Source organism: Microcaecilia unicolor, chromosome 5 (assembly GCF_901765095.1).
Source record: "Microcaecilia unicolor chromosome 5, aMicUni1.1, whole genome shotgun sequence".
NCBI lineage: Eukaryota > Metazoa > Chordata > Amphibia > Gymnophiona > Siphonopidae > Microcaecilia > Microcaecilia unicolor.
Window position 1 is genome coordinate 174428457 of NC_044035.1, and position 27069 is coordinate 174455525.

Sequence of the window (27069 nt, forward strand, 5' to 3'; positions counted from 1 at the left end):
ATGGTGGAGCCACTAGGCAATAGTGATCATAATGGAATTAAATTTGTCATCACTGAAACTAAGATGCTAAAAAGAAGCTACAGCTGTTGCACTTAATTTAAAAAAAAAGGGAAAACTATGATATAAAATGAGGAAATTATTTAGCAAGAAAACTAAATAGAATGGTTGTCGGGATCAAAAGTTTGCATGAGGCATGGAGGTTATTTAAGAATACCATTTTGGAAGCCCAGATAAAAAGTGTTCCATGCATCAAAAAAAGTTGAAAGAAGACAAAAAAAATCTCATCTAGTGTGGTTTATTGGTGAGGTGGAAGAAGTGTCGAAAGCCAAAAGAGCATCTTTCAGAAAATGGAAAGCAAACCCAAATGAAGAAGACAGGGATGAGTGCAAGCACATGCAAGTTAATAACTAAAAAATAATTCTTTATTGTTCTGACAAGACCAACCCAGAACTTGTGGGTTATGACTGTTGACCAGCAGATGGAGGTAGACAAAAAAAGACTGGGGGCACTCTGCAGCCTGAGTTCCAGAGTATTTCTCTATCTTCAGCTTATCTCCACCCTGCAGCTCCTGGTGTGATCTTATGACAAAGGACTCCCGGCACAGTTGGAAAATTTTAGCCACTGTAGCAGGGAGAGCACATATTGAGAGATTGCCTTCTTCATTAGGGTGATATTCAGAGGAATCTGATTGAAGGATAGGAAACATAGTGGGGTTAAATGGGCAGTATTCACAATGGAGAAGAGTAGTTAATGGGGTTCCTCAGGGTTCTGTGCTAGGACTGCTGCTTTTTAATATATTTATAAACTAGGAAAAAATGCCTGTTTCTGAGCGGAATGAAACGGGCGCTAGCAAGGGGCCCCCTCTCTCCGTCCCTCGAAGCTACTTGCCTTGTTCGCTGTGGGCCGTTTCGGCTCTCGAGTGTCAATAGCTCCGCCCTCGACGTCATGACGTTTTGACGCGAGGGCGGTGCAGACACTCCAGGGCACACCGGATATCTCGGGCGCCTCAACTTCCTTGGAGGCTTCAGAACGTTGGGGTTGCCTTTTATATATATAGATGATTTAGAGATGGGAGTAACTAGCGAGGTAATTAAATTTGCTGATGACACAAAGTTATTCAAAGTCGTTAACTTGCAGAAGAGGAAGTGACATCACGAGGCTAGATGGCTGCCTGAATGTCTAGCTCCTGCATTTTCCTACACCATCGAACCACCATCCAAGCCAATCCACCATAAAATTGCAATTTTAATCATTGGCAGAAGAGCATGGCCACTACTGATCACGATGAGCAAAATATCGGGGTCGCAGCAGCGAGAGGGGGAGTGGTATTCCACTCGACAGTTGGCGAAGGGCCTGTCCCGCCATGAGTCTCCAGAGTTGTGGAGGTTGTCTGATTCCGACACTGAATCCTCCCACACGGACCACTGAAATATAGCTACAAAAAAGAAAACTCCTCCAAAAGATTTAACCAAATACCTGGAGGCGATCAGGGAGGAAATCAAGGCCTCACGGTTGGAGATCCTGGAGCATGTGGACGCCATTAGCTTAGACTTAAGGGAGTTGGGTGGATGCGTGGAGGCCCTAGAAGAGCGAGCGGAAGAACAGGCTGAAACTACTGTGGCGATGGAAGTGCGCGTATCCCAGCTAGCGGAACAAGCAGAGGATCTACAGTATAAACTAGACGACCTCGAAAACCGGAGTCGTCGGCACAATTTGAGATTCCGTGGGGTACCGGAGAGCGGAGACGGAGAGGATGTCCCTACCATTGTACGTACCTTGTGCGAGCAGATTCTGGGTGAAACGTTTGCCCCTGATGAGATACTGATTGAGAAGGCGGATCGCTCATTGGGCAAAGTTATGGGAAACAGACCTCGAGACATAGTGGTGCGCGCTTCACGTCATACCCTTTTAAGGAGCGAGTTTGGCAGCAGGCCCGAAAACACACCACGCTGGAATATAATTAGGCACGGGTCACTGTTTTTCAGGATCTATCGATCTACACTTTGGCACAGAGAAGGGCTATGAAGCCTGTTCTCGAGATTTTGCAAAAGGAAAGATCCCTTACCGTTGGAGCTTTCCCTTCGCGGTGTGCTTTGAGCTAAGAGGCAAACAGTTCCGGTTTCGCCGAGTTCTGGAAGCATGGCAGAGCCTTCATGAAGCGGGCCTAACTGCAACGGCGACTCCACCGGTGGGGCAGGCGCCAGCTACGCAAGCAAAGTTCCAGAAGTGGAAACGAGTTGGGCAGAAGTCTTCGAAGCGTGGGACCTGAATTGGCTTGATCAACGATGGATTCTGCATAATTGATCAGTGCTATAGCTTTGGGACATGTAAAACAGTTTGGACATTGGGCACTGCTCAAGTGGTAACTATTATTATTGTGGTGGAGAAGCAATGGATGAGTTGGTAGTATGTGCTATAGGTATAAGATGGTGTGGGTGTGTGATTGATGCGGGGGGGAGTCGGGCGGTTAGTCGGGTCTGTGGATTACTTTTTTTTTTTTTTTTGTTACATTTGTACCCCGCGCTTCCCCACTCATGGCAGGCTCAATGCGGCTTACATGGGGCAATGGAGGGTTAAGTGACTTGCCCAGAGTCACAAGGAGCTGCCTGTGCCGGGAATCGTACTCAGTTCCTGAGTTCCCCAGGACCAAAGTCCACCACCCTAACCACTAGGCCACTCCTCCACTCTCTGCATATCCCATTCAGTGCCGGCTGGCATTGTCTGGTGGGTGGCTGAAAGGGGGAGGGGCGTGGATCGGGGGGGGGGGGCTGGGGTGTACATTGTGTGGTTGGATGTGGGAAGGGGGTGCAGCGGAGGGGTAGGATGGGAGAGGGGGATGGGTTGTGGAGAGGACAAAGGGAAAGGGATAGGGATAGTGGGGATATGATATGGGGGACAGTTTTGATAACAGCAATCAGATGTATAGTCACTTGGATTGCACAGTTAAGGCTGAAAACTTCAGAAATGTGTTCTTCTTGAGTTGACTGATGAGTATGGACTTAAAAGTATTATCTTATAATGTTAAGGGCCTTAATATGCCTCAAAAACGGCAAAAACTATATAAAGAAATGCAACAGCTCAAACCACACGTGGTTCTCTTGCAAGAGACACACCTTTGGCGTAGGTATGAAAGGCTTCTCTCCTGCTCAGGCTACCCTGGGGTCTACTGTGCTTCCGCAGAAGCTTCTAAAACCTGTGGTGTGGCAATTAAGATTCATTCATCTGTGGGGGTGCAGATAATGGAAGTTAAGAAGGACCCGGGAGGACGCTTTATCTTTATGCATGTTCAAATACAACAGGTGGACTTAACGATAGCATCTGTGTATGCCCCTAACTCTGGGCAGGTAGAATTTTTTGTTAAGGTGAAGAATTCCCTGGCAGGGTTTGTAAAGGGTTCTTTAATAATGGGGGGTGACTTCAATGCAGTTATGAATCCCGCCCAGGACCAATCTGGATCTCCTAGAATTGATGGGGGGAAGAAAGAGACGTTTGCTCTAGAATCTTTGGTGCATTCCCTGGGAACCCTAGACCTGTGGAGGTTGACACATATGGCGGATAAAGATTACACATTTCACTCACGAGTTCATGATTCATATTCGCGAACAGACTACATATTTGTGGATGTTGCGTTGGTAGAAAGGGGGCCGTCTGCGGGTCTGGGTAGTGTGACAATTTCAGATCATGCTCCAGTATGGGTCACTTTGCCAACTATATGGGCTGAAATTAAAGATAGGAAATGGACCTTAAATACTAGCCTGCTGCAGGAGCCAGAGATGGAGGCGGGCTACCGAGTAATGTTGCAAGAGTACCTGGAGCTTAATATAGACTCGGGGCCCTCTTTTGCAACCATTTGAGATGCCATGAAAGCGATTTCTAGGGGCTACTTTTTGCAAATTGCTAGCAAGCGTGCTAGGGTACGCAGGTTACAAATAACACGCTGCTTGGAGCGCATACACCAATTGGAGGGTCAGCACAAGGTAGATCGGTCTCCTCAGATTATGCAACAGCTGAGTGGGGAACGGGTGAAGTTGGACTCTATTTACTCAGAACAACTTAGTATGGTGCGGGCACGGTACAGGGCAGGAGCTTATGAATTCTCCTACAAGGCAGGCCGGCTTCTTGCAATAAAGCTATGTAGACAAAAGGTAGATCGTATGGTGAACAAGTGCGTGACGAGAGGTTCAATGTTATCTACATCTGAGCAGATCCGTAATCATTTTGTGGAATTTTATACAGCATTATACGCTCAGGAGATTCACACCTCTATGGACTCTAATGAGGAATATTTAGAGAACTGTACGCTTTCTCCCTTGGCTGGTAGACATCGGGATTTGCTTGAAGAACCAGTTATGCCACTTGAGGTACAGGAGGCCATTAGAGGCCTACCATCAAATAAGTCCCCTGGGCTGGACGGGCTTCCTAAAGAATTTTATAAGCAGTTTGCCCTTGAATTGGCACCGATACTTGCTGATCTTTTTAACCAGGTGGAAGGTGGGAGGACCTTGTCTTCCTCTATTATGGAGGCATGGATTGCGGTGTTGCCCAAACCAGACAAAGACCCTGCGGACTGTGGTTCATATTGTTGGATTATTTGTAGTAAATAATTAGCAGATTTTAGTACACACAGCTTCAGCTTTAGAAATGTTAATTTCTTTCTTCATCTCTCTCTCATTCACCCCTGAATAATTCACTGCTGAGTCACTTTAAAGTTGAAGTAACAAAACATCTGTTTACTCACAGTTTGTAGTTAGATTATAATCAGACAGGCTTATATATACATATTACTATACATTTGTATTATCAGCTCCTTCCATGTGCTTAGATGGTAATGGATGCTCACACCACCATAGATCCTCTCAGGTTAGGAGAGATCATGAGCTCCATGTGCTCCATGTGCTGCATCTGCTGTGTCTAACCCCCACAGGAAGTTGCATAGCAGTGTGACCTCTCTAAGTAATTCACATCAGAGGTCACAGAGTAATCACAGAGAAATAATAGGTGACAGGCAATGCATGTAAAATACAATTACATTCCAACAAACCCCTTCTCATGCATAACTGTCATGCAATTATTTATTCATACAAAGTCCAAGCTTTATACGCAGATTCACAAAATGTTCTCTGGGTAACGGTTTGGTCATGATGTCAGCTGTCATCTCACTGGTGTGACAATAGTGTAGACTGATGACCCCTTCTTTTGCCAACTCTCGCACGTTGTGGTATTTCGTTGCGATGTGCTTGGTGCGTGACTGAACCTTGTCATTCTGTGACAGTCGGATGCAGCTCTGATTATCTTCCATTATCTGGATTGGTCTCTTTTCAGCTATTCCAAAATCCAGCAAAAGTTTTTCAATCCACATCAGTTCTCTGCACGCTTCCGATACTGCCACATATTCAGCTTCTGTAGAAGACAAACTCACAATACTTTGTTTATGACTGGCCCATGAAATTTGTACATTTCCATACATAAACACATATCCACTTGTGGATTTATAATCAGAATGATCCCCTGCCCAATCTGAATCACAGTAACATATTAGTTTTGGATTACTATTGGCTGAAATCTTTAATTTACAATCAATGGTACCCTTTAAATACCTTACCATCCTTTTAACTGCAGTCCAATCTGATTTGGTAGGTGAGCTGACCCTTCTGCTCAAAATTCCTACTGCATTTGCTATATCAGCCCTGTATGTGGTAGCTAGATATAAAAGCTTACCTATGGCTGATCTATATTGGATGTTATCTGGTAAAGGTTCTCTTACTGTTTCATCCTTCAGAAAATCAGTGATCATGGGAGTGCTTGCAACTTGGGCATCTTGCATACCTAAACTTTCAATAAGCTCATTTATTTTCTGCTTCTGGCTTAGAAGATAAGAACCATCATTTTGTTTCTCAATTTCTATACCAAGATAGTATGACACATTACCAAGTTCTTTTATCTCAACATTGAGGTTTAAACACTTTACAATGTCCTTGTACTCTTGCTCACTTTTGCTTGCAATGAGCAGATCATCAACAAAAGCTAAAATGTATGCATATTGTCCATTTCTGCACCTAGTGTACAAGCATTTATCTGCTTCACCTTGCTTAAATCCTAAATTTGTCAATATTTCATGCAATTTGTCATTCCAACATTTTTCACTTTGCTTTAATCCATAAAGACCTTTGTTTAATTTACACACTAGCTGTCTTTGTTTTGTATTTATGAAACCTGTTGGTTGTTCCATGTACAAGTCTTCAGTTATATCTCCGTGAAGAAATGCTGTTTTCACATCAATGTGGTTGACTTGCATGCCTTTTGAGACTGCAATGCTCAGAAGTGTTCTGATTGTCGTGTGTTTCACTACAGGTGCAAACACTTCATCAAAATCTTCTCCATATTTTTGAAGATATCCCTTTGCCACTAATCTGGCTTTATACCTTTCCACTTTTCCTTGTGCATTCCTTTTTAACTTGAATACCCATTTGCATCCTATAGCTTTCTTGCCAGGAGGTAATTTTGTAAGAATCCAAGTATTATTTTTATCCAATGCATCAATTTCTTCTTGTGCAGCTTTACGCCATTCAGCAGCTTCTTCTGCTGGCATTTTCTCAATCTCATCCCATGTTAAGGGCTCTTGAGCTTCTGCTGACTTTGTTAGGTAAGACAGTCTTGGGGGTGGAACACCTTTGTTTTCCCTGGATGAGCGTCTGACAACAGGTTGGTCTGACCTTTCCGCATCCTCTAAATCTGAGAGTCCTTCTCCAATTGATTCCCCTTCTCCAACTGTACTGTCTTCTTCAATGATCCTTTCTGTGTCTGTTTCCTCTGCCTGTTCCTCGTTAGATACAGGTGAGTTGCTTTCAGACATCTGCCTTGGTATGGCATTTATATACACTGGCATGTCTATTATGGTTCTAGTTTCATATTCTGGATGATAAGGCTCATCTGGGATAATCCAGCCTTTATCAACCCTTTTGTTTTCATCAAAATATGTAACATGTCTTATGCCAACAATGCCAGTTTTCAGATTCAAAATTCTATATCCTTTGTGTCCTGGAGCATAGCCAACTAAAATGCCCCTTTCTGTTGTGGAATCCAGCTTATGCCTTCTTTGCTTTGGTACATGAGCATATGCTGTACTTCCAAATGTTCTTATGTGTGACAGGTTTGGCTTCCTACCATGCCATGTCTCATGTGGTGTGCGCTCAGCGCCTTTAGTTGGCATTCTGTTTTGTAGGTACACTGCTGTGAGAATGGCTTCCCCCCATAGTCTTTTAGGGAGATTGCTATCTGACAGCATACATCTGGTCATTTCCACAAGTGACCTAAATTTTCTCTCTGCAACAGAATTTTGCTCTGGTGTATATGCTACTGTTGTGATATGCTGAATGCCTTCTTGTTCTAGAAATGTGCGCATGCTTTGTGAAGTGAACTCACCACCATTGTCGGTCTGAAGAACCTTTGGTTTTCTTTCAAATTTATTGCTCACCATGGCTACGTATTTCTTCAGCATGTCTGTGACTTGACTTTTCTCTTTCAGCAAATAGACCACACAGTATCTAGAGAAATCATCCAAGAATATTAGCACAAATCTGTTATTTCCCAATGATGGGATATTAAACGGTCCACATAAGTCACTGTGTATTAAGTCCAGCACTTTATTACTCCTATTTCCTGTGTATGCAGGAAATGAGGGTCTCACACCTTTTTGAGTGACACAGTCTATGCATTTCTCCATTTTACCAGCATCTGCACTTATCTGAATGCCGGTGGCTAGTTGCTCACTGCGAAGATCCTGGATCACCTTAGAATCACGATGTCCCAGGCGGCGGTGCCAGATTTCCAGACTACATTTACCATCATTCTTCCTTACTTGCGCCATATGTGAGGCTTCACCTGAAATGTTCAGCTTATAAACATCATTATGCATAAAAGCTTCAGCATACACTTCATCATTTTTAGAGATTGTGCACTTACTGTTTTCAAAATGAATCGCAAATCCCTTCTTATCTAATGTAGATACACTAAGCATATTGCAAACTGCTTGGGGAATATACAAGACATCACTTACAGGAATTTCTTTAACTTCATTAGACACTTTGCATTTTAAGAATCCAATACCTTTTGCTTGGATCTTAGCAGTCCCTGCGTTTGCAGTTTTAAGAATACCTTCCTCTGGACACATTTCCTGAAAGAAATCTTACAATTGGTTAAATGGCATGTGCTCCCTGAATCCAAAATCCAAGTACTTTCATTTGAATTATTATTTACCATAGTCAAAGATTTTTCTGCCATTAGAAAGCCCTTGTGTTTATCTTTGTCCTTCATACATTTCCTGGTTTGAAAATTCTTTAGTTCCATTGGCTTAGGTGAGCTAGAGGGAGTGTTTTGTGTTTCCTTACACCATTTAGATACATGTCCCTCCTTTCCACATGAGTAGCAAATCAGCTTGCCCTTGGGTGGAGTTTTCCCATAGCTCCGCCTTCCTCTGTTCTTTGCCAAGAAATTTGTTTCATTTCTCTCTGACTTGCTTTGAGAACACATCTCCTCAGAATCATTTATTATGCATTCCTGCCTTAGTTTTGATGTTGCCTGTTCAAAAGATTGCCCTTCAATGGCCTCATTTACAGACCTAAAAACATCAAACTTCTTTGATAGTGAGGTAAAAAGAAATGCTCTTTTCAATGCATCACACATGGGAATTCCAGAAAGTTCTAGCTTTTGAAATGAAGACATAAGATACATAATGTGATCATTACATTTACTTTTATCCCTTAATTTGGTTTCATTCAACTCTGCCAACCAAATTGGTTGCTGCTTTGCATATGTAGTTGCATACATAGTTCTCAGTTTATATAAAATGTCCTTTGGTGTATCTTTTCCCTCCACTAATATGGCTTGTTTCTCTGAGAGAGCTTCCAAAGCATGCACTTCACATAATAGTTTGCATTGTCCCATTCAGCCATATTTTCAGCTGTTCTGTCTTGGTCTAAGCATATATCTAATCTTTTTGCTCGAAGGAAACATATGAATCTTAATTCCCACTGCTGATAATTAAACTCAGTTAATCTAGGCACCTTGAGAGAATAGAACAATGGTGAATTTCTTCCCTCAGCCATTTTCTTAGCCTTCTGTCTGCTGTGTGGGGGGAGAGAGAGACAGACTGAATCTTTCCTTTAAAACTTAAGAGAAAAATGTGGCCTTTTTTTCTGCCTGGTAATATTTCTCTTCTTTTTCAATTCCTGGACCCTGGGCCCATAACCCTTTTGTTGGATTATTTGTAGTAAATAATTAGCAGATTTTAGTACACACAGCTTCAGCTTTAGAAATGTTAATTTCTTTCTTCATCTCTCTCTCATTCACCCCTGAATAATTCACTGCTGAGTCACTTTAAAGTTGAAGTAACAAAACATCTGTTTACTCACAGTTTGTAGTTAGATTATAATCAGACAGGCTTATATATACATATTACTATACATTTGTATTATCAGCTCCTTCCATGTGCTTAGATGGTAATGGATGCTCACACCACCATAGATCCTCTCAGGTTAGGAGAGATCATGAGCTCCATGTGCTCCATGTGCTGCATCTGCTGTGTCTAACCCCCACAGGAAGTTGCATAGCAGTGTGACCTCTCTAAGTAATTCACATCAGAGGTCACAGAGTAATCACAGAGAAATAATAGGTGACAGGCAATGCATGTAAAATACAATTACATTCCAACACATATCGGCCTATTTCGGTTCTGAATGCAGATGTCAAAATATTGGCAAAGGTGCTGGCAAATAGACTTGGACCTATAATGCCGACACTCATTCACTCAGACCAAGTGGGATTTGTGGCCCACCGTAAGGCCATGGATAACATCAGACATGCTTTGGACCTTTATTTTTTTTGCGAAGAAAAGCCAAAAACCATTGTGCCTTCTTAGCCTGGACACTGAAAAGGCCTTTGATAGAGTCCATTGGCCCTTTATGTATAAGGTTCTGGAGGCTATGGGGTTTGGTGATCAATTTAGGAGGTGGATTCAGGCATTTTATGCAGCTCCTAAGGCGTGTGTCAGAGTGAATGGGAGTAATTCTGCTCTGTTTACGTTGCACAGAGGGACAAGACAGGGATGCCCACTCTCACCGCTACTGTTTGCTATGGTCATGGAGCCCTTTGCTGCAAGAGTGCGGTCAGGCCCGGCCATTTCAGGGGCCCGAATAGCGGATACCATGCATAAGATGGCCCTTTTTGCGGATGACATTCTGTTGTATGTCACCCGCCCGGTGACTATTTTCCCTACCTTAATGCACCTTATGGAGGACTACTCCGCTGTGTCGGGTAAAGTCAATATGACAAAGTCAGAAGCTCTGAATGTTATGCTCACGGCGGATGTAGTAGCTTCCTTGAAAGCATCGGCTCCTTTTCGGTGGGCTTCTAAGTGCATTAAATATCTAGGGGTAAATCTACCATCCGATCTCTCTGAGCTGTTTGCAGCTAACTATAAGGGGTTGGTTAGTAAGATAAAGGCTGACCTGGAAAGATGGGGGGATCATGAGTTTTCTTGGTTTGGGCGGATAGCAATAGTTAAGATGAACATGCTGCCGCGTCTGTTATATTTATTTCAAGCTCTGCCTGTGATGATGCCCAGGCGTTTTCTTGCTTCCTTACAGGATTCTGTAATGCGTTTCGTTGCGTTTAGCACGTAAGCTTCTGCATCAAGATAAGAAAAGGGGGGGGGGGGGGGGGGGGGTTCGGTGTCCCAAATCTTATTTGGTACTATAGGGCTGCCCAGGGGAAGGCTGCTATTGAATGGTATCAGGAGTATCCTGATAGGCAATGGGTGTATATGGAACAGCTGTCATTGGGATCGACGCCACTGGGGGCGCTTATGTGGCTGCCTAGGAAGTTTCGGGAGCTGGGGGAGGGGGGGTGTCCGTCCATATGTGTCACTTTCCATTACTGGGATAGCTTATTTCCTAAGGGGCACTGTGTCCTGACACGGATGTCACCCATAGCATTCAATCCGCTGTTCCTGCCCGGGACTGTAGTTGCGCCCTTTACAAGGTGGTACAAAGAGGGCTTGAAGACATAGGGCCAACTAGTAGAGAATGACTCACTGTTGTCATTTACAACACTGCAGACCAGATACTCTGTTGGGGAGGGGGATGAATTTGCATACCATCAACTTAACCATTTCCTTAAAACAAAGGCGGTCTGTCAGGTATTAAAGTGGGAAAAATTGGATTTGGAGGAGATCTGTGGTAAATTTGTTTCTTCAAGGGGCCTGATAGGTCATATATATAAGAGCATTAATGCGCAGGTTGCCTACGTAGGACAAGCTGGGAGCGGGAACTTGGAGTGGCCCTGGGGGGGGACTGAGTGAGAGAGAATAGAAAGAGTGGTGGTGGGTGTGTCTCTCCACGTGCCTCTCAAGGAGAATGCGGTGAAGGTACTGTTTCGGTGGTATCTCACTCTGGACTGTCTCCGGCGCATTTTTCTAAATACCTCGGGTTTGTGTTGGAGAGGATGTGGTCAAAAGGGGACTATGGGGCACGTGTGGTGGAGCTGTGTCAAAATCCGAGCATTTTGGAAATCAGTCCATAGTAGGCTGCAAAAATGGGTGGGTTGTGCGGTTCCATGGACCCCTGAGCTTTTCTTGTTTACTGCAAAGATGGTAGGCTTAAAATTGCATCAGCGGGTCCTGGTGCGGCAGGCTGTGGGGGCCGCAAAGGTAGTTATAGCAGCCCATTGGAAGCAGACAGGGGTTCCTTCAATTACAAAATGGCATAATAAGCTGAAATATATTTGCGAGATGGAGCGGCTGCTCGCTGAAAGAAAACATCAGCTGAGCAGATGGCAATCTATTTGGGAAACTTTTTCCATGGCTTAAGCATACACTGTCTAACCTATGAACTGTAAAATACGAATTGCAGGGTAATGAAGGGGAGTGTTTGGGTTCTTAGGGAGGGAGGGTAGCTGGGAGGAAGGGGAAGAGGGTGGGGCTGGGGGTCTTACTGCTATGTAAAAGCTATAGAAAATGTACTTAAAAAACTCTGAAGTTTATTGAGGTTAATATATAGCGTTCATGGATGGTGTACTGGGGTCAGTTGGGAATTTTACACTTGATTGTTAAAAGAATAGTAGCAGTATATCTTACCCGATGTGTATGATGCAACATTGTTTTGTTATCCTGTTAAATAAAGACTTCATGCAAATAAAAAAGTCGTTAACTCGCGACAGGATTGTGAAAAATTACAGAAGGACCTTACAAGACTGGGAGACTGGGCGGCTAAATGGCAGATGACGTTTAATGTGAGCAAGTGCAAGGTGATGCATGTGGGAAAAAAGAACCCGAATTATAGCTACATCATGCAAGGTTCCACGTTAGGAGTTACGGACCAAGAAAGGGATCTGGGTTCGTCGTCGATAATACTCTGCAACCTTCTGCTCAGTGTGCTGCTGCGGCTAGGAAAGCGAATAGAATGTTAGGTATTACTAGGAAAGGTATGGAAAACAGGTGTGAGGATGTTATAATGCCGTTGTATCGCTCCATGGTGCGACCGCACCTTGAGTACTGTGTTCAATTCTGGTCGCCGCATCTCAAGAAAGATAGAGTAGAATTGGAAAAGGTGCAGCGAAGGGTGACTAAAATGATAGCAGGGATGGTACGACTTCCCTATGAAGAAAGACTAAGGAGGCTAGGGCTTTTCAGCATGGAGAAGAGACGGCTGAGGGGAGACATGATAGAGGCATATAAAATAATGAGTGGAGTGGAACAGGTGGATGTGAAGCGTCTGTTCACGCTTTACAAAAATACTAGGACTAGGGGGCATGCGATGAAACTACAGTGTAGTAAATTTAAAACAAATCGGAGAAAATGTTTCTTCACCCAACGCATAATTAAACTCTGGAATTCGTTGCCGGAGACCGTAGTGAAGGCAGTTAGCTTGGCACAGTGTAAACACAGTTAGACGCTTTCCTAAAGGACAAGTCCATAAACCACTACTAAATGGACTTGGGAAAAATCCACAATTCCAGGAATAACATGTATAGAATGTCTGTACATTTGGGAAGCTTGCCAGGTGCCCTTGGCCTGGATTGGCCACTGTCGTGGACAGGATGCTGGGCTCGATGGACCTTTGGTCTTTTCCCAGTGTGGCATTACTTATGTACTCCCCCTCTCCCTTCCCCATTTCTTCAGCTCTGTGATTTTTCTGCTGCATCTCCTCTTTCCTTTAAAAGAAATAAAAAGTAGAAAGATGATTTTTTCAGAGGTATACTAAGAGGCGTGTTTTCAAAGCACTTAGATTTATAAAGTTCCATAGGTTATTATGTAACTTTGGAAGTCTAAGTGCTCCGAGCCCCTAAGGCTCTGACAATATTTGCCCTGGTAATAACGGTAGCAGCAAGCAGCATAACCAGTGGAGACAGGGCACTGTTAGGTTTTCTGAGAAGATTTGTACATTTTTTTTTAACCGTGCTGTTTTTTCTCACAGCCTGCAGCTTCTGTCAGTGCTCAGTTGCTTGCAGTTATTAGAGCTGAGGAAACAAATTGACCAGTTGGAGCCTCTTTAATTTATCTGCGACAGCAGCTCTCTATTCAGTGCTTACCAGAGAGATACCAGCATAAAGGGTCAAAAGGTATTCTTGGTGTGGCGGGGAAGTTGTGTAACTTGCTGTGAGAACTCCAGTGCTTGATCTGTTCACAGTGGTTCTCAAAAATGGAGACCTACAGAGCTCTTCTGTGTCAGAGGAAGACAGTTTGTTAAATCTTAGTCAGAGCTGTGTTCCCCTCACAGAGAGGAGGTGGGAAGAGTGGCAATTTTGTCTTCTATCTCCCATGAAGTCTTCTTTACTGAGTCTACAGTTTCTGTGGTTTCTCCGTGCCAAAGCACTAGTTCTCTTGTGAGTCCTCTTCTTCTGGTCTTCCAGCTTCTCAACAGATTCAGGGTCTAGGTGAGTCCTTTTCCCCTGAATTTAGGTTATCAATAGAAATCAAACAAAATAAAACATGGAAAAGAAAATAAGATGATACCCTTTTTATTGGACATAACTTAATACATTTCTTGATTAGCTTTCGAAGGTTGCCCTTCTTCGTCATATCGAAAATAAGTAAATGTGTTAGTTGATAGTATATATAAGTGAAGCATCAAAGCATTTCAATGACAGTCTAGCAAGGTGGGGTGGGTAGGAGGTATGCATGGATACATCAAAGCATTTCATTTCATTGATAGTCTAACAGGATGGGTGTGGGTAGGTGAGAGGAGAGTGATATAATGGGCTCGAAAACCCAGATCCTTGTTAAGTCCTGTCTGTTGGGTGTCAAAATATTCAATCATTCTGACTTCAAAGGTCTTACGCTCCTGAATTGTTTTAAAGTTACCCTTCAAGATTCTTACTGTGAAATCACTGGTGAAGTGCCCTGAATTTACAAAGCCTTTCTGCTACAAAGGACAAAGAGATCTCAGCAAGCTTCAGCTCCTGCTTTTCTCAGAACTCCTGCGAAGACCACTGAAGTATAAAGGCCTTGTTTGGAGGTGCTAGAGGATTGGGAGTCCCATTCTGTGGCCTTCTTGCCTCAGTCAGAATGTAGTGTGTCTCTTTCAACGAGAACTGCTCCTGCAGAGTATCAGTTAAATGAAGGAGAACTTCCTTCTAAGGACAGCAGTGACCCTTTGATTGTTTGTCTTTTCCATAGGGGAGAATTGGTAGAATTTATTACAAAGTCCCTGGAGACTTGCAGCATTGTGGACCCTCCTGTACAAGATGTTTCCCCCATTGAAGATCCCATTTAGGAAGGCATTATTAGGAAAACTTCTAAAGCCTTTTCAATCCATTCTGCCATAAGGGCCTTAATAGCTGCAGAGTAGGACAATCCTGAGGCAGGTCTTAGAGTGGTGAGAGCTAAAGTACAACTAAGTCAAATGCAAAGCACTGATCGGGAAGGCAAAGAGGGACTTTGAAAAAAAAGATTGCATTGAAGGCAAGAACACATAGTAAAAAAAATTTTTTAGGTATATTAAAAGCAAGAAGCCGGCAAAAGAATTGGTTGGACCGCTAGATGACCGAGGCGTAAAGGGGGCACTCGGAAGACAAACCCATAGTGGAGAGATTAAATGAATTCTTTGCTTCGGTCTTCACCAAGGAAGATTTGGGAGAGATACCGGTGCTAGAAATGGTATTCAAACCTGATGAGTCTGAATGAAATCTCTATAAACCTGGAGGATGTAATGGCACTATTTGACAAATTGAAGAGTAGCAAATTTCCTGGACCAGATGGTATTCATCCCCGAGTACTGATAGAATTGAAAAATGAACTTGTAGAACTATTGTTAGTAATATGCAATTTATCTTTAAAATCAAGCTTAGTTACGGAAGATTGGAGGGTGACCAATGTAATGCCGATTTTTTTAAAAAGGTTCCAGAGGTGATCTGGGAAATTATAGACCAGTGAGCCTGACATCGGTACCAGGCAAAATGATAGAGACTATTATAAAGAACAAAATTACAAAGCATATTCAAAAAGCATGGATTAATGAGACGTGGAGGGGCATAATCGAACGGGGACGACCATCACTAAGGGCGCCCATCTCTAAGGATGTTCCTGCGAAGGGGCAGGGAAACCCGTATTATCGAAACAAGATGGACGTCCATCTTTCGTTTCGATAATACAGTCGGGGATGCCCAAATCTCAACATTTAGGTAGACCGAAATGTTGAGATGGTCGACCTTAGAGATAGACGTCCCCGGTTTTCGGCGATAATGGAAACTGAGGACACCCATCTTAAAAAACGACCAAATCCAACTCATTTGGTCGTGGGAGGAGCCAGCATTCGTAGTGGCCAGAGCAGGCAACATGTCTTCTTAACTACAAGTGAAAATATTAAAATTGTGACCATCACCAAAGGAACAGCACATACACTTCTTCTAGTGCTGGACACTTTGTTAAATCAGATGGGCTCTACAGGATGTGGAGACCACTAGCCTTGAGCATTTATGTTTTGTGTGACAAGGGCCACCAAAGGCGCCCCTTGCCCCACAGCCTACTTTCAAATAGGGCCAGACACTTTGTGAAATAACACAAAACTCTGCAAAATGATACCCAAAACCTATACTGAAAACTTACAACACCATAATAGCCCTAAACCACCTATGAAAACACTGTGCTACAAATATTACACTGGGCCCTAGAGCAGTGTTTCCCTAGGTGGTCCTGGATTACCCCTTTGCCATTCAGGTTTTCAGTCTATCCACAATGAATCTGCATGTAATGGAGACAGTTTATGCAAATCAATTTCATGCATATTTATTGTGGATAGCCTGAAAACCTGACTGGCAAGGGGGTACTCTAGGTCCAACTTATGAAACACTGCCCTAGAATATCAAGCTTACCACACCATAACAGCTCTAACCCACCAATGTAAAGACAGTGCTATATATATATTACACTGGACTCTAGAGCACCAATATACCTACTAGAGCACCAATGTACCCACTGTTGGGAAACTGGAACAAGCTGCACTGTTACACATTCCTACATAGATACTACAGGCTAGCAGAATCCTTCATCTCAGTCACACATGCAGAACATGGACAGACCCTCATCTCATCTAATAAAGAATAGGGAGACACAAAAAAAAACATACAAAAGTTGAAATAGAGACCTCCTCCACTCTGCTCAAGAAAGCCAGACTCAGTGCAATACTGGTCAGAGAGAAACAGAATGAATTTTCTCCTGTACTTTGCAAAATAAAAATAGAAAAAAAAGTACATTTTACAAAGCAGGTACATCTTAGTCCTTACAAAATATTACATAAAAATATATTTTTTTCTTTTCTACCATTGTTGTCTGGGAATTTAAATTTCTAATTGGGCTGGTCCCAGTCTTTTTTTTTTCCATGTTCCATGAGTCAGTCTTTACGCTAACTGCTGTTACCATATCCTCCGGCAAAGAGTTCCAGAGCTGGTGTTATAAAGATGGAATATACTGAATTTAAATGGAAGTAAAATTAAATTAAACTCTCCTTTCATTGGGGCATATGGAATCACATCTTAACTTCATCTGGTTTGTAGAAGTTTACATTGTAGATACACAAATGGATTATTCCGTTTTGAGGCATATTTCAGGGGTAACTGGTTTTATAAGTCAAAATAAAAATAAATATTTTGTTTCATGCAGATTTCTTCTGTTTAAACATAACTAAACAGACTATAAGCCACTAATGCAGTCCATTGGTTTTCTTATATTTTGTTCCTGTGATGACATATACTGTGCCAAAAATGAAAACTCTTCTCTCTGTCTGGTCAGTAATAAAAGGAGCACCTACTACTAATCAATATTGGAGCTATAGGTAGTCAAAACTGTAAACAATAATCTAGATCCAGACTCCTATATATAGTGTCACGTCAAATGTATGTTGGTGTGTCTATTAGGGGAAAAGCCTCAATCCCGGCGTGCACTCCTTGTGTTGTGGAACAACGGAAGGGAGCACCGCCCGATCATCACTGGCTGAAAAACCCCTGTTATATTTTAAGTAACCCGCTTCTATTTTCTATGTTTCAAAACAAGTAAGATTGACGGTTACTTAGCTTCACTGCTGCAACATTTCTTAAGCAGTAAACCGGAACACAGTGATTTGAACCCAATCCACGGCCCGACTCGGCCCAAGTTTCGCCTACTTCCTCAGGGTCCGTGGGTCAATCGCCTGCATCTAACAAAACATAAATCAAATTTGGCGCTTATTTGTACAAACAGTCTCACCTCCAACCCCAGCTCGATAATTCTTACTTCAATCGGCTCTTCGCATTCATTAATGTGAACTATTCAAGATGGCGTCCATATTTATGACTTCAGACGCTATGTTTTGGCTCCGCCCAACTTCCTGTTGGGCGGGGCTAACTTACGTCAAATTTCTTACTATTGAATCAAGGATATCTCATTTATTTATAAAAATTGCTGAAAAACAGAACCTATCAAAAGAACTGACTCCATTCAATTCGAATGTTTAAACCTTCCGGTTCTAAGGAATGTAAACGATATATCCATCTTTGTTCTTGTTGTAGGAGGACCAATTTTCTGTCGCCTCCCTGTATATCCCACTTGATGTGTTGTAAAATAACACATCTAAGCATATCAAAAGTGTGATTAAATTGGATACAGTGCATAGCTAAAGGAGCGGTTTTCTTTTGTGTATTAATGTTACTCTTGTGTTCTGTGAGTCTCGTGGTAAATTTCCGTGATGTTTGTCCCACATAGATTTTCCGGCAAGGGCATACAATGGCGTAAACCACCCATTCTGTACTGCATGTGGTATTATGGTGTAAAACATGTGATTTATTGGTCCTTGGATCTAAGAACTCCTTTGTATTAATCATTACATCGCACATGTTGCATTTTCCGCAGCTTCTATGTCCCACTATCTGGGAATCCGGTATGTAAGGTTTTCTAGGGATGGCAGGTGCCAGTATTTCTTTAAGATTCCTGCCTCGACTGTATGCCAATCTTAGATTGATATCTTGCAGTACCGGCAAAGTCTGAACTATATGCCAGTTTTTCTTCAATAATTTGGCGAACTGAAATGTTTCACTTGTATATTTTAATACGCACGTGACATTGTCCTTTTCTTCCTCTGCCTCTTTCTGTCTGGGAAGAAGAAGATATTCCCGGTTATTGTATTTTGCTCTTCTGTATGCGCTCTTGATGACCTTCATAGGGTAACCTCTTTCATGTAACCGTTTACTTAGAGTCCTTGATTTTTCTTTGAATTCAAACTCACTAGAGCATATACGTCTATAACGTAGAAACTGGGATATAGGTAGACTGTCTTTCAATTTCTGCGGATGACAGCTGCTATACTCTAAAAATGTGTTTCTATCAGTCGATTTTCGAAACACTGTAGTTTCCAGTTTCTTGTTATTTTTAGTAATTAATACATCAAGAAAGGACATACTATATAAATCCTGTTCATATGTAAAGCGCAGTGTAGGATGACAAGCATTTAAATAGTCAAGTGCCTCCTTCAGTTCTTGTTCAGACCCTGTCCAAATGCAGAATATATCGTCTATGAATCTTAACCAAATTTTCACTTTCGCGAACCATGTGGACGTGTATACAAATTTTTCTTCAAATCTGGCAACAAATAAATTGGCTACCGAAGGGGCGATAGTAACCCCCATGGCTACCCCAGTTTTCTGTTTAAATAACTGTCCTTCGAATTGAAAATAGTTGTTTTTTAAAGCTATAGCGGCTAGGTCAGTTATAAATTTTGTGGGAACAGAAATCGTTTCTCGTGTTTCCAAAAATTGTGTTATTACCTCTAAAGCTTCTTGAGGCAGAGGAAGAAAAGGACAATGTCACGTGCGTATTAAAATATACAAGTGAAACATTTCAGTTCGCCAAATTATTGAAGAAAAACTGGCATATAGTTCAGACTTTGCCGGTACTGCAAGATATCAATCTAAGATTGGCATACAGTCGAGGCAGGAATCTTAAAGAAATACTGGCACCTGCCATCCCTAGAAAACCTTACATACCGGATTCCCAGATAGTGGGACATAGAAGCTGCGGAAAATGCAACATGTGCGATGTAATGATTAATACAAAGGAGTTCTTAGATCCAAGGACCAATAAATCACATGTTTTACACCATAATACCACATGCAGTACAGAATGGGTGGTTTACGCCATTGTATGCCCTTGCCGGAAAATCTATGTGGGACAAACATCACGGAAATTTACCACGAGACTCACAGAACACAAGAGTAACATTAATACACAAAAGAAAACCGCTCCTTTAGCTATGCACTGTATCCAATTTAATCACACTTTTGATATGCTTAGATGTGTTATTTTACAACACATCAAGTGGGATATACAGGGAGGCGACAGAAAATTGGTCCTCCTACAACAAGAACAAAGATGGATATATCGTTTACATTCCTTAGAACCGGAAGGTTTAAACATTCGAATTGAATGGAGTCAGTTCTTTTGATAGGTTCTGTTTTTCAGCAATTTTTATAAATAAATGAGATATCCTTGATTCAATAGTAAGAAATTTGACGTAAGTTAGCCCCGCCCAACAGGAAGTTGGGCGGAGCCAAAACATAGCGTCTGAAGTCATAAATATGGACGCCATCTTGAATAGTTCACATTAATGAATGCGAAGAGCCGATTGAAGTAAGAATTATCGAGCTGGGGTTGGAGGTGAGACTGTTTGTACAAATAAGCGCCAAATTTGATTTATGTTTTGTTAGATGCAGGCGATTGACCCACGGACCCTGAGGAAGTAGGCGAAACTTGGGCCGAGTCGGGCCGTGGATTGGGTTCAAATCACTGTGTTCCGGTTTACTGCTTAAGAAATGTTGCAGCAGTGAAGCTAAGTAACCGTCAATCTTACTTGTTTTGAAACATAGAAAATAGAAGCGGGTTACTTAAAATATAACAGGGGTTTTTCAGCCAGTGATGATCGGGCGGTGCTCCCTTCCGTTGTTCCACAACACAAGGAGTGCACGCCGGGATTGAGGCTTTTCCCCTAATAGACACACCAACATACATTTGACGTGACACTATATATAGGAGTCTGGATCTAGATTATTGTTTACAGTAATAAAAGGAGCTCATTGCAAACACTATCAACTTTAAAAGGTTGTTTTGTTGCTGTACATGAGGAATTGTAATATTGAATAAATAAGTATACATCTGTATCCCTAGTCATGTATCCAAAGTTTATATAGTCCTTTCAAGAAAGTCAGTTAATCGTTTAACTTATTAGTGGAACATAACCACAGAGGCATGGTATGGTCGCATTTTCACTATGGTAATACTAGAGCCCAACTAAGGAACAGGTTAGTCTTCACTGAACCAAACTTGCTTTCCTTGTGCCATAACCACAGAATTCAGTTATATCATGGGAGCAAGTACATAGACATGTCTGAAACATTTGACAAAGCTGAGATTAGCATATATACCAACTGGGGTTTTAAAAGTCTGTCCTTTAGTGATGCAGCTTGTTCAGAAATCATAGCCATAAGTATAGACAGTTATTCAAATATCATATGCACACACCAGAATAGGCATCCATACATACACTGCAAAGCAACTTCTACAGAGTACATCCCAACCTTTTTATTTTCTTATTTCCATCTTCCAAAATTCTAGACAGCAGATGTACAGATCAGCAGGACCCAAAGCAGTCCAAAACAAGTAAAGTCAGAAACAACAGTTTATACCTAATTCACCTTTGGATTTAAAAAGCAAAACGATGTGCATATAAGGACTAAATAAACGAATTTAAACAAAAGTTTAAAGCAAATGCCCTTAATATGTAATACTTAGCAATAATGAAACAATGATCAAATAAAAATGCTGCCAATGATTAAAATCAACAACGTGAATAGAGCAGCTCCTCCTAGATTTGCTTGCTTCGAGTGTAACGGCTGCGCGGAGCGGAGGAAAGGGAGAGAGACTATAGAAGCAAAGGGTAAAAGACAGATATAGCAGTGACTTGCCTTTCAATTTTTTCAGTTTGACCTCCTTGTTCGCGTTGTTGCCTTGCCTCCCCAACTTGGCTGCAACAAAAATGAAGCCGCGTGCAGGGCCATAGTCCTATGCGCACCACTGGTGCCTTGCCTCTGCCAGTTTCCTTCCTCCGCTCCCTCCTCCCAAACAGGAAGTTACATCTTGGGGGGGGGGGGGGCGAGGAGGGAAACTGGCAGAGAGGTGGCACAGTAGTGAGCATAGGGCTATCAGCGAACAGGTTCATTTTGTTGCAGTCAACTTAAGTTCCAAGTCAGTCGGGGAGGCAGCGGATTGAGTGACCCAGTCAGTGAGGGGCAGGGAAGGGATGCCTGTGGTTCCTCCAGGCTGCCACAGACTCAAAAGGCAGCGGCTGGGAGGAAAAGTTAATAGCACGAGGTGGCAGGAGCCTTTGGTGCATAGGCGCCATTCTTTTTTGAAAGATTGTTTAGAGGAGTGACCGCTTCCCCTGCGCCCCACCTAGCTACGCCATTGCAGCTAGGGACACAGAAGGAATGATAGTGAACATGAAGAGAGGAGAATGGACAGGAGATAATGAAGGCAGAAGATGCATGGAACTAGGTGTGTGGGTGTTGGGGGAGGGAGGGGGAAGGAGCAGATGGATAGGACTAGAGGGTATGGGTGGGGTAAGGGAGAAAGTGTAGAAAATGGATTGAACTACTGGGTGTGTTTGGGATAATGAAGGCAGAAGATGCATGGAACTAGGGGTGTGGGTGTGGGTGTGGGGGGAGGGAGGGAGGGGAAGGAGCAGATGGATAGGACTAGAGGGTATGGGTGGGGTGAGGGAGAAAGTGTAGAAAATGGATGGAACTAGTGGGTGTGTTTGGGTGGGTGGGTTGGAGGGAGGGAGGGAGAAGGAGCAGAAGATGGATGCGACTAGGGTTGTGGGGGGAAGGGGAACAGAGCAGAAGATGAGCGGAACTTGATTGAATGAGAGAATGTTGGGAAGCAGAGCAGAGAATTATGGATAGGAGAGATGGGAGTGGGAGTTTCAAGGAGATAGTGAATACTTGGCATTTTTAAGTATGAAGGGGATATATTGATGGGTTGGGAGAATGAGTGAAGGTGTTAAATAAGGGATAAGAGAAAAGGGTTTGAATGTGGGGAACGGTTGAGACATAATGAGAATGACCTTGGAGTCAAGGGAAGGAAGGACAGACAAGGATGGAGCTTTACTGATAAAACAAAAGATCAGTACCAGACAGATGTAGAAAAGGAAAGGAAGATGACAAGAGGCGAGAGAAGAAATGGAAAAGCCAACCTGGAAAAGAATTTAGAAGACTGACACATGGCAAGTGGAAGAGAGTGTGGGACCAGCCCAATCAGAAAAATAAAGTGCTCAGACAACAAAGGTGGAAAAGAAAAAAAAATATGTTTATTTAATACATTTTAAGGATTGAGATATGCCTGCTTTGTGAAATGTACCTTTTTTATTATTTTTATTATTTAGTTTTGTATTTTGCAGACTACAGGAGAAAAATAAAACATTCTTGTTTCTCTCTAACCGGTATTGCCTTGCTTGTAGAGTCTGGCTTTCTTCAGTGGAGGGGAGGGGGGGTCACCATTTTAGAAAAAGTGCTGCCTGTGGATGGCTCAAGGAAAAATTTTTCCTGTTTGGGGTGGGGTGGGCTATGTTTTTCTATCCATGTGCATGGTATGGGGAAGTACTAGTAAGGAGGAAGGAAGGGAGCAAGGGCTGGGATTTGGAGAAGGAGAAAATGAGTGGGTGATGGTGTCAGACCTAGGTAAGAGGAAAGGGAAACTGCACTCTCCCCTTGTTAATTTATGTGAATGTGAGAGGAGGAGGCATAATGAGAGAAATTTTCCCATGGTGCTGGCTTATTTCAGATATATATATAAAAAAAATATATATATATATATATATACTGGCTTCATATTCAGTGTTTTAGGTTTGTATGTTTTGAATAACCATAATGAATATGTATATGTATGCAAATGGATATGCTAATGTGCCATGCCCCACCCTTGGCTCCCCCCCCCCCCAATGAAACAGTGAAACTACGCCCATTTTATTTGCAAAACTTTTATACCACTCTAGCTGATGATCAGAACAGAGTGGTGTACAGGCTAAGGTAGAAAACATGAAAAGGAACTCCATTAATACACAGAAAAGCAGAATAGTTAAGTCTGAAAGACAAACATAGCTAAAAGAAAAAACAGAAGCACATACATAAAATAACAGGATTGAACAGATACCACTGGTACTTTCAATCAGACTGTTTTCCCAAAAGCTAATCGAAAGAGCCAGGTTTTCAACTCATTTTTAAAGTTCTTGAAAGAGGGATTGCTACGGAGGGAAAGGGGGAGATTATTCCAGGTGTGAGGAGCAAGAAAAAAGTGAGCACATTTTGGACAAGACAGAACTAAACGGTGATCGTTTAAAGAATGGAGGGTTCTGGAGGGGCAGTAATGAATAGTGAGACAGGAAAGATAGTCAGGGATACGAAGCCTGAAGGCCTTAAAGGTAAGAGTGGCAATTTTGTAAGTAATCCTTTGGTTGACTGGGAGCTAATGATTGTTTCAGCAGGGGTGAAATATGACAAAGTGATGGGCACCACAGAGTAACCTGATGGCAGTGTTCTGGAGTGATTGAGGTTTCTTTAATCAGTGACAGGGCAAAACAGCGTAAACAACATTACAATAACCAAGAAGAGTAGTAAAAAAAAGAAAGAATTAATGCATAAAATTTTGGAATATTGAAGAGGTGACAAATTGTTCGTAATTGGCGGAAGACTAGAAAACTGACTGTCTTTGGAATTTCTCACATACTGTAGGTGTGCTATTATAAAATCAGGCTCAAAGTGCTGTTCTTTGTTCTTAAACCCCTATAAAATTACCTCCTTACTGTTTGTATCTCTAAAGTATTAAGATCATACAACCGTAATTTTCTTTTGCTTTAAGCAGTAAAGAAGCTGAAGGATCTATCTTACCATCTCTTTTTCTTCCCTCTAGCCTTTGTGACTGACGACATTGCTGCCATTTTTGAGGAACACCGAATCTGTAAGAATATTAACCTTTACCCATGCTTGCAGACTTTGGATTCCGAAGGTTTATACCTGGAAGATGAAAATAAATTCATCTTCACCAACATCCTTGTTGGACACTTAGCAAAGGCTCGCTTCAAAATCATTAATGCAGGAAAAGTTCCCTGTGATGTGGTTCTGTCAGTCAAATCTACTTCTCCCAAGGTGAGAAGTTGTTATTCTATTGTTGCAGAGATCTTTCTTGCTTATTACTCGTGGGGGAATTCCTTGCAACTACATGTTGCAGAATTGGTAGAGAATTTCCCTAAAGCACAGAATTTACATCTTGTTGTGCAGAATTGTTTGCAAGCCAGTGGGACGTGGAGCCAGAATTGAAATTCATTTGGTGCCAGGGCCTTCCTGCACTGATGGACCGATGATCAGAAGCAAACACGGGTGCTAGAGGCCAATAGCACCATACTAGCGCCTTTGTTTGCTCCTGCCCGATGATCAGAGCCGGTGAGTGCCAACTCTGAACGCTAATTACTTGCAATTGCATGCAAACAAGGGTCTCCCGCGTTCATTCCTCAGTGGGCATCGCACCAAACAAGGGCTTCTACCGCTGCAAACCTTATGCCAGCTTGGAGCTGGTGTTAGGGTTTGCTAGCAAAGGAAGGAATGAGGGCGACCTAGTGAAGAGGTTGACAGGTCTGGGATTTTCTCCCGGACCTGTGAAACCTAAGCCCGCCCAGGTCCCACACCACCAAAGCACAAAAACCCTGGTAGTCCAGTGGACCTGCTAGCTTCCCCCCCTCCCACTCCCTACATCGCACAAAACGTCCTGGTGATCCAGTGGGACCACTATCTGCCCCTCCTCCACCCCCGGTGGCCTTCCTGTCCATGGTGGTGGTGGTAGTTGGAGGAGGGAGGGCTAGCACTCTTAAGGCACCATCCCAAAATGGCGGCGTCCCGCCCTGCCCAGTGCATCCTGGGATGCGCCAGGTGGGGCTTAACCCATATATGGAAGTTAAGCCCCCACCCAGTGCATCCCAGGATATACCAGGCAAGGAGGGAGTGCTAGTCCCTCCCTCCTCCAACTACCACCACCACTACAGAGAGGTAGGCCGTTGGGAGTGTAGGGGGGGGGCAGATAGATAGCGGTCCTATTGGACCACCAGAGCGTTTTTGTGTGATGTGGGAGTGGGAAGCTAGCAATCCCACTGGACTACCAAGATTTTGTATTTTGGGGGAGGGGGGGCGGGCTTAGGTTTGACAGGTCTGGTAGAAAATCCCAAACCTGTCAAACCTCTTCTGCTGTTTGACAAATCCAGGTTTTTTACAGCCCAGACCTGTCAGCTTCTGCGGGAGGATTGTGCCTTGGGCGCATACCCAGGCACAATCCTCCTGCAGAAGTACCTCTGTGATCAGAGAAGTACCCCTATGATCAGAGCTAATAGCGCACATAAATTTGCATGCTATTAGCTTTGATCATAGGGGCGTTATAGCTCCATGCAGTTCCGGATCTATTTTTTAGAGCACTGTTTGGAACAGCACGGGACTTCTATTCATCAGTCCATGAGTGGCTCTTGCAAATTGATGTCAGCGGTGCCAAAGTTCTGTGCTGTTCTTGTGAGACTATGAGATCAGCACAGGGTTTTGAGTAGCACACTGATCACAGGCTGCAAGAGCTGCACAGCTTAGGAAGGCTGCAGCACCAGCAGATTTTCATCAACATCTGTGTAGCAAAGACAGTGCCAGTAGGTAGGCCTCCAGATCACTGCCCCTGGAGTAAGACCCCAGAGGAGCACAGTGACATGACAGGCGAGAGGAGGAGCGGCTGCAGAGACTTCGTTGTAGGACTCGGGCATTTGCGAATGTTTTGGGCTGGGTTTAAAAACATTTATCGCTTCTTTTCTTTTTGTAGCGGCCGCTGCTGCTCAACAGGAGAAGCAGCAGCGGCCGGACAGCATTACTACTGGCATCTGCGGGTGGCGATGGGGTTTGATGCGCCGGGGGGTGGGGGTGTTGATCTGCTTCGGGTGGGGGGAGGGTTTTTTTTATGTGCTTGGGGGGGAGGGGGTGATGCTCCAAAGTGGCAGGGAGCGGCGAACTGACAGCTGATTCCCAGGCAGGGGGAGGAGTAGGGAAACACACTCCGCGTGTTTTCCTACTCCCCCCCCCCCGCCTGGGAATCCGCTGTTAGTGACTTCATCCTGGCTATGGAGCCTAGCTCAGAAACTCCAGGAACCACGGACACAGGCAGTCCCACATTAGAACGTTGGTGGTGAGAATTATTATATAGGATAAATGTTATCTAATTACTGTGTATTTTATAATTTTTTTATTGTAACCCAGATACCCTTTTGTATTTTTCTCTTTCCCTTTTTTTCTAATTTCCAATCATTTTTATTTGTACACCACTTACATACATAGTAACATAGTAGATGACGGCAGAAAAAGACCTGCACGGTCCATCCAGTCTGCCCAACAAGACAAACTCATATGTGTATACCTTACCTTAATTTGTACCTGCCTTATTCAGGGCACAGACCGTACAAGTCTGCCCAGCAGTACTTC

The 27069-nt window shown here is 43.0% G+C and overlaps 1 protein-coding gene across 1 annotated transcript in view; it reads left to right on the forward strand.

The window, feature by feature from the left end:
• Positions 1–27069, forward strand: part of HYDIN (HYDIN axonemal central pair apparatus protein) — a 2443906-nt gene that overhangs the window by 1940155 nt on the left and 476682 nt on the right. The window contains exon 83 of the mRNA XM_030205004.1: positions 24482–24717. Within this exon, the coding sequence (XP_030060864.1) occupies positions 24482–24717 (236 nt within the window). The remainder of the gene's footprint in view (positions 1–24481; positions 24718–27069) is intronic.